Source organism: Suricata suricatta, chromosome 12 (genome assembly GCF_006229205.1).
Source record: "Suricata suricatta isolate VVHF042 chromosome 12, meerkat_22Aug2017_6uvM2_HiC, whole genome shotgun sequence".
In the NCBI taxonomy this organism is placed as follows: Eukaryota; Metazoa; Chordata; class Mammalia; order Carnivora; family Herpestidae; genus Suricata; species Suricata suricatta.
Window position 1 is genome coordinate 105,961,982 of NC_043711.1, and position 16,470 is coordinate 105,978,451.

General features: G+C 47.6%; 1 protein-coding gene across 1 annotated transcript in view; it reads left to right on the plus strand.

The window, feature by feature from the left end:
• The first annotated feature begins 1,615 nt into the window (after positions 1-1,615).
• The window catches only part of PRPF6 (pre-mRNA processing factor 6), a 47,210-nt gene continuing 32,355 nt past the window's right edge, over positions 1,616-16,470 (plus strand). Inside the window, exons 1-6 of the mRNA XM_029916072.1 lie at positions 1,616-1,806; positions 3,988-4,156; positions 5,006-5,124; positions 9,209-9,287; positions 9,983-10,159; positions 10,377-10,532. Of these exons, the coding sequence (XP_029771932.1) occupies positions 1,736-1,806; positions 3,988-4,156; positions 5,006-5,124; positions 9,209-9,287; positions 9,983-10,159; positions 10,377-10,532 (771 nt within the window). The 5' untranslated portion in view covers positions 1,616-1,735. The remainder of the gene's footprint in view (positions 1,807-3,987; positions 4,157-5,005; positions 5,125-9,208; positions 9,288-9,982; positions 10,160-10,376; positions 10,533-16,470) is intronic.

The window sequence follows — 16,470 nt, forward strand, 5'->3', positions numbered from 1 at the left end:
CCCGCGCCCGAGCCGGTCCCCGCGCCCGGCGAGTCTGCGCGGCCAGGCACCTGCCTCTGAGCCCTGAGTGCTGGGCGCGCTCCGGGAGCTCCGAGGTGTGTCGGCGGCGCGCAGGTCTGCGTGTGCAAACGGTGTCTGCCAGGGTAAGGGGCGACCTTGCGCACCTGGGCATGGCTTCAAGGACCAGTGATTCTGTGCACCTATATGGAGTCCGGACGTCTGAAGGATGCCGTCTTCCTCGCGGGGAAGGGGCAGGAGGGGAGTATCCTACCTGCCCCTGGGATCTTCTGCCCACGGGGCCCCAGGTCGAAGGCCAGACTGATGCCTTGCAACCACTTCCCTCTGCTCTCCTACCTCAGATTACCGACTCACTCCTTCATTTAAGCATTCTCTACACCTATCCAGAGGTCTCTCCCTCAAATGGGTACTTGCTTCCCTAGACCCTCTCTTAACCCCCACCACAATGTAAACTCCAGGAAGACAGCCAGGGTCTCTCCCCTTTCCTCCGTAGCCCCAGAATCTGATCTGACTCAGTGCTCAGGATGTGGCACCGAAAGTGGCTTGGCTGAAAATGGGGAGAAGAGAGAAGCTCCAAGGAGGCTGCAGCAGGCAGGAGGGATGTGTTTGTTCTAGGACCCAACTGAGAAGTGCTACGGTGGGCTAGGGACTGCTCTGTTCAAAGGCTACCCACTAGTTTCGCCTGCTCTGCCAAGAGTCTGAGCGCTCTCCCCAGTGTATGTGGGCTGCTGGAGGATGTCCCACAGAATGAGCAAAGGTACATGTGGAGATACAGAAATGTATGCAGAGTAGTCATGTATGTCCACCTAAAACACGAGCACAGGTGATCTGACTAGTACTCATGTCCACCAACGCACCCAAGTAGAGATTTGCACGGAATTCATCCACATGCTGTGGCCATGCATGCCCATATACCAAACTGTTCCCAACATATCTATTGCATTTACTTATTTTCGCCAACTAGCTCTCTAGGGGCTGCGCTTCTGCCCTCACTGCCATGTTCAAGGTGTGCTGGGGGTAGGAGTGGAGCCTGAACAGGGACTAGTGCCTGAATTGGAGCCCGGGAATCTGAGCGCTGAGAGCTCGAGTAGCAGCCTGAACACTGGGGCACGCGCATACAGGTGTGCCCAAATCACCACACATGGACCGCACACAAACTGTCCACAACTAGTCAGGTGCAGCCCCGCTCGGCCGTGTTAAGACCTGACCCCAGGGCCAGGAAAATCCTGAAGGCAAAGGTGAACCGCGAGGCCTGATAATGAGGGGTCCCCAGCGGTTAGGCTGACTCAGAGAGGGAAGGGACCCATGGGTCCCTCCTGTGCAGGCAGATCTCCTCCGAAACGCGTCGAAAGCACACAGTAAGTAAAAATGCCCCAGGCTGAGTTTTGAGGTCTTGCAGGGTTTTTCCAGGATGACGTCGCTCCCGGAGGTCTCCAGCAGGGCGGTTCGCAAACAGCCCCACTATCCGGCGCTACCGCGCGTGCGCATGCCACATCCCCGCCCCTTTGCCGGTGCCGGAAGTCGCTTTCAGGAACTTCCGCCCGGGGAATGCGGAGTGGGCGGGGCTTCGTGAGACCGCGACCTTTGCTTCCGGGGCGCGGGTGACGCCGGGCCAGGAGCTCTTCCTGTTGAGAAGGCTGAGACGTTTGTGGTCTTTCGCCTTCGGCCGCGGCCTCCGTTCTCCCTTCCCTTTCCAGCGGTGGTCGTCACCGACGCCATGAACAAGAAGAAGAAGCCGTTCTTGGGCATGCCCGCGCCTCTCGGCTACGTGCCGGGGCTGGGTCGGGGGTAAGACCGGGGCGAGCCGCGCTTGAGGGGCGGGAGCGGGCGGCGCAGGCCCGGGGGCCCCGCGAGCAGAGCGGGCATCGCGCGCTTGGGGAAGAGGGACTGGGGGCCGGCCTGGCCCCGGGCAAGACCGTCCTCACTACCAACGCTTCTTCGCGGGAATCAGTCGGATTTGGGGAGCTTGCCAACGGCGACGGGAAAGATTTCTCGAGAGGGATGATAGATTAGAATCTGTGCCCACAAGGAAAGACATCATTGGGTTTGGTTTAATCCTTATAAGAAGAATCATGCTTTGGGGCTGGGACAGAGCTGAGTACCACTGCTGCTTGCCCCCTAGAGGATGCGAGACTTGGGCTTTGACCACGCGTTGGTTGTGAGCCCGTTTTTGGATCTAAAAGGTGATCTGTGAACAGGTCTGCAGTGAGGAGTACGTGAATCTGACGTGTAGTAGGGACACTGCGGCTACACGCCCCAGTCCAGGCAGACCCCACATCCTTGTCGAAAGCGTAAGTGTCCCTTTTCTGGGCCAGATTCCTCTGTGTGGCGGGTCGCAGTGCCAACAGTCCCTCTGGTGTTGGTCGTCATACACTAGGTGTTGGAACTCAGCTCGGGGCAGAGCATCTGTGAGGCTTGTGACTGGGTCTCCCACGGCTGTCCTGTGGATAACTATCATAAGTGGTTGAATAAATAAATGAGCAATCATTATTCTGTTTAGTTATTCACTTGTTTAGGGAAACTATTGGGTTTCCTTGTGGGGGGCTGGGTTAGAGGGGTGAACATACAACACAAGTCTCATTTACTGACACCGTCTTCAGAGGATCTCCTACGAGGAGAGGTGAGGTATTTACATTACCAAGTACATAAAGAGGAACAGATTTATTTTTTAAGCCTTTTTCTCCTAAAGTTTTATTTTACGAGAGAGAGTTCGAGAGAGTGCACATGAGTAGGGGAAGGGCAGAGAGGGAGGGAGGGAGAGGGGGAGAGAATCCCAAGCAGTCTCCGCGCTGTCACTGAGAAGTCGGATATGGGGCTTGAAGTCACAAACTGTAATCAAGAGTCAACGCAGGGACACCTGCGTCCAGCTTTTACTCAGGTCATGATCTCATCAAGGTTCATGAGTTCAAGCCCCGCCTGGGCTTTGTGCTGACAGCTCAGAGCCTGGAGCCTGTTTTGGATTCTGTGTCTCCTCTCTTTCTATGCCCCACTCCCCTCAAATATAAATAAACGTAAAAAAAAAATTAAAAAAAGTTGACACTTAACCGACTGAACCATGCAGGTGCCCCTAAACAGGAACAGATTTGGAACTCTTGGGTCCCGGCCATCAGGGAATGCTCTATGGAGTGGTAGCATTTGAGCCCCACTCAAAGACCTGGATTTAGAGATGTAGAAATGTGTGAGACTGGCGCTTTGCGTGTTGGGTGGTTAAGAAAAAAGGCTTGGCGTGGAGGAAGATGAGGGGTGCTCAAGGAGTCTGTGTGGGTAGAAGGTGCAGGGGTGGAGTAGTGCTGCAGGAGGTCAGCGGGGCCAGAGCTCCTGTAGGAGACGCAGGACCTCAGAATGCTCCGGTCAGAGCTGCGCTGAAGCGAGGAGGCAGGCATAGCTAAATTCGTTCTCAGCTCTGATGGGACTCAGGGATTGGGGAGGAGAGATCTCAGAGGCAGACTCAGCAGAACTTGGTGACTGAGAGGACGGAGAAGGAGAGCACGGGAGGCAGAGCTGATGCTCTGGTGCCTGCCTGGTACTTGGGATGGCCCTGCAGTCAGCTGAAACACCCAGGGCAGCTGCAGGATGAGCACCGAAAAGGAATTCTGATTGGGTCAAGTTGAGGTTGAGGACCTGTTTGGATGTGTGGGGGACACAATCAGCACATTATTAGAAATGGGAGACTGGAACTTGGACAGAGGGAGGTCTGATGCCCTTGGGAATCTCTCAAGGAGAATGTGTGTGGGGGGGGCACAAGGTAGCCTTGGTAACCTCCTCAGGGTAGGTCAGAAGCTTTCTCTCTCTCAAAGAGAACAGACTGGTGATGTTTGAGAGCACAGCGTGCCTGGTTCCTTTGCTGCCTGGCACTTTGTTGTTTCCCAGCGACGTGAGGAAAAGAGGGGTTCTTGAGCGAGGACTGTGTAGGGAAGAACAAAGGAACAAGTTCGCCCGGATGACTGGGTGTCTTGGGGTCTTCTGCAGTGCCACTGGCTTCACCACCCGGTCAGACATTGGGCCTGCCCGGGACGCAAATGACCCTGTGGATGACCGCCATGCACCCCCAGGCAAGAGGACTGTTGGGGACCAGATGAAGAAAAGCCAAGCTGCAGATGATGATGATGAGGATCTGAATGACACCAACTATGATGAGGTGACTTGTGGCACACTCCGAGCCAGTCTCTAGAAGGGCTGACCAGCTTCTTGACTCAGTGTGCCCTTGGCATCGCTGGTGACTGGCTCAGAGAGGCTGGTACAGCGGGCACTCTTGTGCCCAGGGTATCTTCAGCAGAGTGTGAGAGGGGAGCAGGAAAAGCGCAAAGATCACGCACTTCTGTTGTCTCTTCAGAAGAGCGGTTCTAGCATTGGGGTTTTGTCTTGGCTGGTTTTTAATGATGAAAATTCTAAGTGGAATTGGTGATGATTCTTGATTTGTTTATTTTATTTCATTGCATATCCTCTTAGTTAATTAGTATTTGGCCAGTTGAAGTTTTCTTCACGTGTGTTCTAACAGATGGCATTTTTACTCAGAGGAAAAGATTTTTAAAATTTCAATTCTGAAATGATTTTAAACTTCCAGGGAACTTGGAAAAATAGTGTGGGGAACTCCTTCACAAATTTCTCATCTCACATGGTTTTAGTACAGTTTTGAAATCAGGAAACTAACATTGACACAGCCCTGTTAACCTAGTCTTTAGGTCTCATTTGAATTCTACCAGTTTTTCACTGGTGTCCTGTTTTTGTTCCACCCAGTCCAGGGCCCTGCACTGCACTTAGTTGTGTCTCTTAGTCTCTTTCCATTGGGGTCGCTCTTCCATCTTTCCTGCCCAGGATACTTCTGAATAGTACTGTTGAGGTACTTTGTTTTCCCTCAATTTGGGGTTGTCTGATTGAAAAAAATTGTTTAGCAAACACTTCACAACTAGAGGTGTTCTCTGTTTCTGCTTGTGGGGATTGTGTTGAAGGAAAAGCTGACCCTCTAAGTATGTTGTTTTGTCCTTAGTTTAATGGTTATGCTGGGAGCCTCTTCTCCAGTGGGCCCTACGAAAAAGATGATGAGGAAGCAGATGCTATTTATGCTGCTCTGGATAAAAGGATGGATGAGAGAAGAAAAGAAAGAAGGTAAGATGAATTACTGCCCTTTGCACTGTATTTACCCAACTTTCTTTCTCCTTCCTTCTTTCTTTTTAAAAATTTTGTTTATTTATTTTAAAAGTTTACTTATTTTGAAAGAGAGAGAGAGAGCGAGCATTCGTGAATTGGGGGAATGACAGAGAGAGGCAGGGGGAGAGAATTCTCCCTGGCAGGCTCTGAATTGTCAAGAGCATAGACCAATGCAGGGCTCGAAGCCATGAACTGTGAGACCGTGACCTGACCCAAAACTAGATGCTTCGCCATCCGAGCCTCCTAGGTACTACATTAAGATTGTATTGTATTGGGGCATCCGGGTGGCTCAGTCGGTTAAGCATCTGACTTCGACTCAGGTCATGATCTCATGGTTCGTGAGTTTGAGCCCTGCATTGGTGAAAGCTCAGAACCTGGAACCTGCTTTGGGTTCTCTGTCTCTTTTTGCCCCTCCCCTGCTTGCGCTCTGTCTCTCAAAAATAAACATTGAAAAAAAAAAGATTGTATTCTGTTTAAAAAAATTTTTAATGTTTATTCATTTTTGAGAAGGGAGAGACAGACTGTGAGCAGGAGAGGGGCAGAGAGAGGGAGACACAGAATCTGAAGCAGGCTCCAGGCTCTGAGCTGTCAGCACAGAGCCCGATGCAGGGCTCGAACCCACGAACCATGAGATCATGACCTGAGCCAAAGCCGGATGCTTAACTGACTGAACTACCTAGGTGCCCCAGATTGTATTGTGATGAAAAACATTTTTTTTAATGTTTATTCATTTTTGAGAAGGGAGAGACAGACTGTGAGCAGGAAAGGGGCAGACTGTGAGCAGAGAGGGAGACACAGAATCTGAAGCAGGCTTCAGGCTCTGACCTGTCAGCCCAGAGTGCAATGAAGGCCTTGAAGTCACAAGCTGTGAGATCATGACCTGAGCTGAAGTTGGACGATCAACCGACTGAGCCACCCAGCTGCCCCTGTATTGCATTTATTTTTTAATGTTTATTTTTGAGAGAGACAGAGTGTGAGCAGGAGAGGGGCAGAAAGAAAGGGAGACACAGAATCCCAAGCAGGCTCCACGTTCTGAGTTGTCAGCACAGAGCCTGACTCAGGGCTTGAACTCATGAACCATGAGATCATGGCCTAAAGCCGGACGCTTAACTGACTGAGCCACCCAGGCGCCCCTTATTTTGAAGTAATCTCTATACTCGTCAAGTTCAAACTCAACAACCAAGATCATGAGTCTCATGCTCACTGATTGAGCCAGCCAGGTGCCCCTGTGTTTACCCAACTTTAAAAGAAAGGTTTGTTTTGACTTATTTTAGATGTTGAGAAAGGTTGCAAGCACAGTACATGTGTCTGCCAGCTCTGAGGCTCCCTGGATCGTAGTTTATGACAGCCACACTTAGATAAATGCCAGGCTGTTGGAGAGTAGTCTTCGGGCTGGGGGCTGGAGTGGAGAGATTAAGAACTCAATTGTTTTCCAGAAATCCACAGAATTTGAGAAATTATTCTGACCACACATCAGAATTACTGCCTTTGAGATGGGTGTAGTGATGTTGGTTGATATTTATTAAGTAATTTGGAAGTTAGCTGAAGATGACAGATGAACATGTAAATCCTCATTGGTAGGGGCTGAGCCTTGAGAATCTCCTTCCGCACATCAGTGTGGGGACAGCGTTGGGACTGTGAGGAGTCGGGCTGGGCTGGGGGGACAGGTGACAATAAACCTGGAGGGAGCAGGTGAACTCTGTCCTTTGGGGTCTGTCCAAAAGGAGGCTGCTCAGCCAGGCTCTTGTGGTTTCTCTGTGGGGAACTTAGGTAGGTGTCTTGTGTAAGTCCAGAAAGTGACAATTAACGTTGCTCATTATACGTGCAATTTAGTAACTTCCCATAACGGATGTAGAGTTTTTGATTTTAGAAGAGCGAAATACAGTTGTTCAGGGTTTTTTTGTAACTTGTTATTTGTTATTACATAGATGTGTATGGATTTATATTTGAATAGTGGTTCAGTATATGTGGTTTTGCATATTAAAGAAGGTTTGATTTCAGTCTTCTGGAATTCATTAAAAAAACTGAGTGACATGGATTCATATAGAAAGTCATTAAGTGATTTTGGAAAAATGCTTGGCTTTTGAAACTTGTGTTATGAGTACTTTCTATGACACAAAGCAGTGGGACAGCGCAGTAGGCCGGACGCCCTCATGTAGCCCCCTCCCTTGCCACGCAGCTCGCACATTCGCTTCTGCCACATCCGCTGGCGGTCTTTGCTGGGTCAGAGCAGGGTCAGTTTGTCCTCTGCACCGATGCAGCACCTTTACTGCCCCCAGCAGCATGAACCCTGAAGCTTCACTCCAATGACTACCTGACGGCCAGTCCATATCCATGTTTTCTTTAAAAGAATGTTTTTTAATATTTATTTAGAGATAGAGTGTGAGGAAGAGAGGGACAGAGAGAGAGGGAGACAGAATCTGAAACAGGCTGCAGGCTCTGAGCTGTCAGTGCAGAGCCCGATGTGGAGATCGAACTCACAAATCATGAGACCATGACCTGAGCCAAAGTCGGGTGCTTAGCCAACTGAGCCACTGAGGCGCTGCTGTATTTTTCTGCTGGTCTCTAGAACATAGTAACACTGCTTTTTTCCAAACCAAGATAACAATCAGAATCACTCCTCATTTCCTGACTCCTAAATCTGCTCCCTTCCCCTGCCTTTTTAACCTTTTCCTGCCATTGGCTTTTTGAAGAGGTCAGTTGTTTGGTGGAAGGGCCTGAGTTACAGAGTGGCTGCCCATCTCCTCATGGTGCCCTTCCCTTGTCTGCTCTCAGTATTTCCTGTGGAGTAGAAATTGGATCCTGAGGCTGCATTAAAATCAGGTAAAACAAGTTTAACCAGAAAAGCTGATGGGGGCATCTGTGTGTGTTGCTTTGTAATAGGAGCCATGAGGACTGACGTCTCCAGCTCGTGGAGAGGTGTTTGTCTTTTCCAAGCATGTCACTTGTCATAATACATTCATGTTTCTGATATTTTCTTTTTTACCTTGTGAAGAAAATGTAAATCTCAACGTTAGAAAATATGAGTTATGTGGATCACATTAACTTGTTTAACTCGATTGGTGCTTTGCCACAGTAACCCATAAATTTCTTCTGAGTGCCTAGACCTGGGCCTAGACCGCCAGAACCCAGTAGGTCTCTGTCCCTGAAGACCAGGTGCATGGGTCATGAGACAGCGCATGGTGCACTGAGAAGTGCGCCGCCTGCTCAGAAGGGAGGGACGCGGTGACAGGCTGGAAGCCCGGAGGGAACTGGGACGGGGGTTCGGTTTTCATAGGACGGCTCTACCCTTGGGGTTCTGTAGAATTTTAAAGCTGTAAATGCACTCCTACTCAAGTGCAGTATTTATATCAGAGTAAGACAACCTGCCCTCTCCCTTTTTAAAGTTTATTTATTTTGAGAGAGGGGGGACAGAGCATGTGCACTCATGCGCATGGGAGAGGAGCAGTGAGAGAAGGAGAGAGAAACCTAAGCAGGCTCTGTGCTGTCAGTGGGAAGCCTGATGTGGGGTTTAATCTCATGAATCATGAGATCATGGGATCATGACCTGAGCTGAAATCAAGAGTTGGATGCTTAACCAACTTAGTCACATAAGCGCCCCCCGGCTTACTTTTATTTTAGTGAATTTCTGCTTGTTTTCATTTGGTCAATAATTGAGTCAGTGTAATTTTGGGTGTATCTATTGATAACTTAAAGTATATTTGATTTAGCTGCTGAGTATACGGAATTATTCTTTTGGTGACTTAAAGAGGCATAATAAAAGGACTTCATTTCAGAATGGACATCCATTATTTCCTTTTTTTTTTTTTTTTTGAGAGAGAGCATGCATGTGTGAATGTGGGGGAAAGAGGCAGAGGGAGAGGGAGAGAGAAAATCTTAAATCAGACTCCATACCCAGCATAAAGCCTTACACAGGGCTCAACCTCATGACCCTGGGATCATGACCTGAGCTGAAATCAAGAGTAGGATGCTTAACTAACTGAGCCACCCAGGTGCCCTGACATCCAATAATTCTAATGCATGCACACATTTTACGTCCTAGGGAACAAAGGGAGAAAGAAGAAATTGAGAAATACCGAATGGAACGGCCCAAAATTCAACAGCAGTTCTCAGATCTGAAAGTAAGTGGATGGACGGCATGCAGTTTCCTGTGCATCTAACTCACCCAGCAGGGAATGGGGGAGGATTGATGAGACTTTACTAACTGCGCTTTTTAAAATTTTTTTTTAACATTTATTTATTTAAAATACTTAATTTGAAAGAGTGCGAGTGAGCGTGAGCAGGGGAGGGGGAGAGAGAGAGGGAGAAAGAATCCTAAGCAAGCTCCATGCTCAGCGTGGAGCCCAACATGGGACTTGATCCCACAACCATGAGGTCATAACCTGAGTCAAAATCAGGAGTTGAATGCCCCATGGACTGAGCCACCCAGGTGTCCCAACTTTGCTTTTTATTAAATTCATGTGATCGAAAAAGGTCCCTGCTTTAGTGTGTTTAATTGTATGTGTGTGTGTTTGGGGAAAAAAAGCTTCCTCTATTCAGCAGGACATGTGAGCTTATTTTCTTAGTAACTTTAATTCTATTTGTACATAAAGTTCACCATCCTGTCCTCTTGTCTTTGGCAGAACAATTTGCATTTGAGTGAAATAGAGTAGATCCAAGAAATTGAATTTTCTGAGTGAAGTAGATAATTTCTGCATCAAAATTCTTTCTAAACCATGATGATTTGGGGACCAGGGGTCAGGGCGAGCATGGTTTTTCTTGTGCACATGAAATTCCGTCAGGGAATTCACGTGTTTTGGGGGTTGAACGTTTCCAGAGGAAGCTGGCGGAAGTCACAGAAGAGGAGTGGCTGAGCATTCCTGAGGTCGGCGATGCCAGAAACAAGCGCCAGCGGAACCCACGCTATGAGAAGTTGACTCCCGTTCCTGACAGTTTCTTCGCCAAACATTTACAGACCGGAGAGAACCATACTTCAGTGGATCCTCGACAGACCGTGAGCATTTGAAAAGAAGGCGACTAGGTCTTTAGTCTGGTTAGACAGATCAGTAGTGGGAGCCATGGGGGGTGTTAGAGTGAGTGCTTCTGCAGTTCAGAAGCTGGGCTGTGGCTGCGCGCATATCAGGCTACAAGGGAAAGGCTTCAGAGTGATAGGATTCCTGTGCATGAAGATTCAATCCAGTGTTTTTTGTCCTTTCCCCCTCATCCCCCAGCAATTTGGAGGTCTTAACACGCCCTATCCAGGTGGGCTGAACACTCCATACCCAGGTGGAATGACACCTGGATTGATGACACCTGGCACAGGCGAGCTGGACATGAGGAAGATCGGCCAAGCAAGGAACACTCTGATGGACATGAGGCTGAGCCAGGTGAGTCTGTGTCACACACCATTTTCCTGCAGATTTAGAAATTGCTTTCTGATGATAGAAGTAATACACATTAGTGAAAAGTTCGTATTTTGAAGTGCTTTATTAGAGGATAAGCAGACCTCTGACGATGTAGTTTCCTGGCAGGACCCTGTGTCCATCTGCCAGCAGGCCATGCACAGGCGTGATGCACTCAGTGCCAGCGGTGAGGCCCAGCCCATGTGGGGCCCCTAGTTACGTCTTAGGGATCTGCGGGCAGTCGCAGGTGACAGAGGACTGCCTGGTGGGCAGACGAACGGAGGCACTCGTGACCAGCTGCGTGCTCTCTGTCGGTGGGGCTCAGTCCTTCCACCTTGATGCCGAAGTTCAGCACCTGCGCGTATTGCAGTGTGGGACCACTCAGCCATTCTGAAGAGGGAAATCTTGTCACTTACCACGATATGGGTAGGCTTGGAAGGTTCTGTGCTAAATGAAATAATTCATACAGGAAAAGACAAATACCAGATAATTTCATTTAGATGTGGAACTTTAAAAGCAACCAAAAAATGGACTCTTAAATACAGAGAACAAACAGGTGGTTGCCAGAGGGAAGAGAGGGCATAGGTGAAATAGATAATGGGGGCTTAAGAGGTACAAACCTCCTGTTATGAAACAAGTCACGGAGGTGAAAAGTACAGCGTAGGGAATCATCAGAAATGTTGAGGTAACGTCGTATGGTGGGTGACTCGCGTCGTGAACCCTGAGTGACCTGGAATTGTCGAATCAGTGCTGTACACCTGTTACACGTCGTATGCTAATTCTACTTCAGTAAAAAGTTCAATGTGCATATTTTCTGCCTGCACTTGAGTCAGTTTGTCAGTGCTCTAGAAAACCCAGGTGAGGTGCAAAACCCTTTCTAATTACGACATGCATATCAGAAACCATGAAGAAGAATACTTTCAAATTTCATTACATACAAATTAAAACCTTTTGCATGATAGAAAGCACAAGAACACAAAATCAGGGAAGAAGAGTCCTCACGTGTTTGGGTGCCTGTGGTGGCATGTGCAGCCCTCCCAAGCGTGGCCTCACACAGATGCGCCTGCACGTTCCTAGGGCACACCATGGTGGGGAGGGTGGATGACACGGGGTGTGGATGGGGAGCTATGTGTGATGAGAAGTGGCCGAATACGAACAGTAGAGTGAACGTCTCCCCCGTTACTGTTTGGTGCAGCGGGAAACTTGTGCATTTCCATGGAAGTTGTACTGTACATCAGTTTTTTATGGCAAGCCAGTATTTTATAATACAAATCAGTTACAAATTTAAAAAACTGCCTGTTTTTATGTCACCAGAAGTGTTCCTACTTTATGCTTTATAAATTAGAGAGTAGTTCACTGTTATTTTGCCGTTACAAACCCTGTTTTGGTGAACTTCTTGTGCTTTTATCATTAAGTAGACATTTTTGTGGTGTCTTTAAAGTGGAATTGTGGGGTTTTTCACTTAAGGGCTAGGCTGTGTCTCCAGCACACGGCCCTGGAGAGCCCACAGCAGAGGCTGCGCCTTTGTGATCAGCTGGTCGCGGCACTGGCAGGGCGCATCGCCGGCCTGAGAGGCCAACCCCCTCCAACAAGCAAGCCTCCGTCTGCTTTCCGTGCTTAGCGCCGGCGCAGGCGGCCTCTCCTGTGTGCCTCCAGCCGTGCTGTCAGGGCTGCCTCTGGCGTGTGCTCTGCCCGGTTCCTCTAGGTGACATTGCTCTGACGTCAGTTGTCATTCCTGTTGCACGCGTCTTCGGTAGTTGTTTCTCTTCTAGAGTTGTTTGTGGAATATAGAGTAATTTCTTAAAAATTCTTTCTCACGGTAACTTTTTTGTGGTAAGATACATGTGATAAAATTTACCATTTAAATAGGTTTTTTTTTAATGTTTGAAGGAGAGACAGAGAGTGAGTGGGGGAATGGCAGAGAGACAAGGAGACACAGAATCCGAAGACAGGCTCCAGGCTCTGACCTGTCAGCACAGAGCCCAATGTGAGGCTTAAACCCACAAATCGTGAGATCATGACCTGAGCCAAAGTCGGGCACTTAACTGAGCCACCCAGGCGCCCCTGTATTTTAATAGTTGTTAAGTGTACAGACAGTGGTGTAAAGTACATTCCTGTTATATGACCGTCGCTGCCACCCGACTCTAGAACTTCATCTTCCCAAACTGAAGCTCTGTCCCCATTAACACTAACTTCCCATTTCCCACTCCCGGACCTTATTAACTCCTTTCTGTCTCTATGAATTGGACTCTTCCAAGTACCCTCATGTGAGCAGATTGGTACAGTATCTGTCCTTTTGTGACTGGCTTATTTCTGTTAGCGTGGTGGTCTCAGAGCTCATCCGTATTGTAGTGTGTGTCCGTATTTCTTTTTTTTTTTTTTTAAGCTGAAAAATGCTCCATTGTGTGTATGTGTAGGTCCCTTTTTGTCTTTGCTTTCAACAGACACTTGGGTTCCTTCCACCTTTCAACCGTCGTGGCTGGTACTGCTGTGAACATGGGTGTGCCCACGGCTGTTTAAGTCCCTGCTTCCGGAAGTGGGATGGCGGATCATGTGGTGATTCTTTGTTTAATTCTTTGAGCAGCTCTGCCTGAGGGTTGCAGTTTCTCCCTATCGTGGACATTTGTTATTGTCAGATATTCTGGTAATAGCCATTGTAATGGGCGTGAGGTAATACTCTTTGTCATTGTGGTTCTCCTTTGTTTCCCTAATGAGTGTTGAGTGTCTTTCCAGGTGGAGAAATGTCTTATCGTGTCTTTTCCTTGGAGAAATGTCTACTCAAGTCCTTTACCCGTTTTTTTTTTTTTTGTAGTTTTATGGTTTTATTGGCATAAATACAACGTGCACATAAGCCATCTGTTCATTTTCTTCGCTGCGCAGCCTGGCTTGGGATTGTTGAGCCTGCTGGCTGGCAGGGCTGCTCTTCCCACAGTGGTTTTGTGGTTCCCGGAGGAGACCCTGTGCGTGGTCTCTGCACAGCAGCAGCACTTCAAGCTCCTTGACGCTGTGGGCTAGGAATTTCCAGAAGCCACTGGGCAGCATGTGCTTTACTTTCTTGTTGCTCCTGTAATCCATGCTAGGCATCGAGATCTGGCCATTGAATCATCTGTGCACCCTGTTGTCAGTGCCTCTCTGTTTAATTTGACATATGGGTCTGAATGGTGCTGGATGCACTTCTCAGTCTGCTTTCTTTTCTTTTCTTTTCTTTTTTTTTTTTTTAATGTTTATTTATTCTTGACAGAGAGACAGAGCACAAGCAGGGGAGGGACAGAGAGAGAGGGGGACACAGAATCCAAAGCAGACTGCAGGCTCCGAGTTGTCAGCAGCACAGGGCCCGACCAACATGGGGCTTGAACTAAAAAACTGCGAGATCATGACCTGAGCTGAACCACTGAGCTGGTCATCCGACTGAGCCACCCAGGCAACCGTAGGTCCGCCTTCTAACGATGTTGGGCTTCACCAGAGGTCTGTGGCGGCAGCACGAGGAAGAACTACACTTTTTTTTGAGTGGTTTTAGATTCACAGCAAAATTGCAAGGAAAAGACAGATTTCCCATGTACCCTCTGCCTCTTCTGTTGCCAACATCCCCACCTGAGTGGGCCAGTATTTAAAATTAATAAACCTACATATACATATTGTCACCCAAACCTGCAGTTCATGGCAGGGTTCACTCTCGGTGTTGTGCATTTTACGGATTTGGACAAAAGTATCCACCATTGCATAGTTGACTCTTGAGCAACGCAGGGGTTAGAGGCACTGACTCCCTGCTCAATTGAATAACTTTCTATTCCCCAAAAACTTAACTCCTAAAGCCTATTGTTGACTGGAAGCCTTACTGATAACGCTGACTGTTGATTAACGCATATTTTCTACATTGTATGTATCACGAACTATAATCTTACAATAAAGGAAGCACAAGAAAAGAAAATATTATTAAGAAAGTTGTAAGTGAAAAGACATCTACAGTATGATCCTGTGTTGAAGAAAATCCATGTAGACCTGTGTAGCTCAGCCGTGCTGTTCAAGGGCCAGTTACTGTATCACCAAACCTTCCTGCCTCTCAACCTCTAGCACTTGCTGAACTTGTTACTGTCTCCATAGCTCTGCCTTTTCCAGAATGCCGGATGGTTGGAACCATTCAGTGTGTAGCTTTCTCAGATTGGGTTCTTTCAGTTAGTAACACGCACTTAAATGTCCTCCGTGTCTTTTTTTTTTTATTCACATTAGCTTAAAAATTTTTTTTAATGTTTTACTTATTTTTGAGAGTGAGAGTACAAGTGGGGGAGGGGCAGAGAGAGGGGGACAGAAGACCCGAAGCGGGCTCTGTGCTGACAGCAGTGAGCCTGCTGGGGGCTCGACGCACGGGCAGTGAGGTCATGACCTGGTCCGAGGTCAGATGTCCCACCAACTGAGCCGCCTGGGCGGCCTTCATGTTAGCTTTAATCTTAATAAGATTGGGCATCTTTCGGCATGCTTGGTGGCTATTTCTTTAAAAAAATGTTTGTAATTGAAGTATAGTGGACACACAATGTTACAGTAACCTCAAGTGTACTCCTTTGTGTCCTTTCATGGCTTGATAGCTCATTTCTTTTCACCACTGATTTTACTCCGTTTTCTGGATCAGTTTTGTCCGATCCACATCTTGATTACTTCCAAGTGTTGGCAGTTTTGAATAATGCTGCTGTAAACATTTGTGTGCAGTTTCGTGTGTGTACTTGTAATTTTTCAACTCCTTTGGGTAAATACCAGAGAGAGTGACTGTTGGATTATATGGTAAGAGTATGTTTAGTTTTGGAAGAAACCACCGAAGTGTCTTCCAGAGTGGCTGCTCCGTTTTGCATTCCCGCCAGCAACGAGTGAGAGCCCCCACTGCCCCTCCCCTTCAATGGCGCTTGGGGTCAGCGTTCTGGGTTTGCTCGTTCTGAGAGGTGTGGGGTAGTATCTTACTGTTGTTTTCATCCGCATTTCTCTGGTAACATATGATGTGGAGCGTCTTTTCATATTTGTATTTGTTGTCTGGATCTCTTTGTTGAGGGGTCTGTTAGGGTCTTTGCCCCACTTTTTAATTGGGTTGTTTTTGTATTATTGAGTTTCAGTTCTATGTTTTGGGTACAAGTCCTTTATCAGATATGTCTTTTTGGGTATTCATTCTCAGTCTGTGGCTTGTCGTCTTATTCCCTTGACAATGCCTTTCACAGACAGGAATTGTTTAATTTAATGAAGTCTAATTTATCAGTTCTTTCTTTCATGCATGGTGCCTTCAGTGTTGTATCTAAAAAGTCCTCCCTGAACCTCAGGTCATCTAGATTTTCTCTCCTGTGCTGCCATGTAAGAGTTTTGTAGTTTTGTGTTTTATATTTAGGTTTGTATTCTGTTTTGAGTTAATTTTTGTGAGGGGTGTATAGTCTATGTCTAGATTCATTTCTCTGCACGTGGACGTCCAGTGGGTTTGGTGTCATTTGTTAAAGAGACTGTCCTTGCTCCGCTGTGTTGCCTTTGCTCTTCACGGTATTTCTGGGCTCTGTTCTTTTCTTTTTTCCCCAAAGTAGGCTCCACCCCCGGCATGTGGCTTGAACTCCACAACCTTGAGATCAAGAGTCACATGCTCTCTTGCCTGAACTAGGTGGCGCCCTCGGGCCCTATTCTCTACCACTGGTTTACTTGTTCATTTTTTTGACATTACACACTGTCCTGGTTACTGTGGCTTTGCAGTGAGTCTTCAAGTTGGGTAGTAACAGCGCTCTAACTTTGTTCTTTGGCTTCAATATTGTGTCAGCCACCGCGGGTCTTTGCTTTTCTACGTAAGTGCATTAAATCTATAGATCCAGATGGGAAGAACCGATACCTTAATGATATTAAGTACTTCCTCTTCAGGAAGAGTAGATGATACTTTGTGTTTTTAGAATTAAAAAAATTTTTCTTA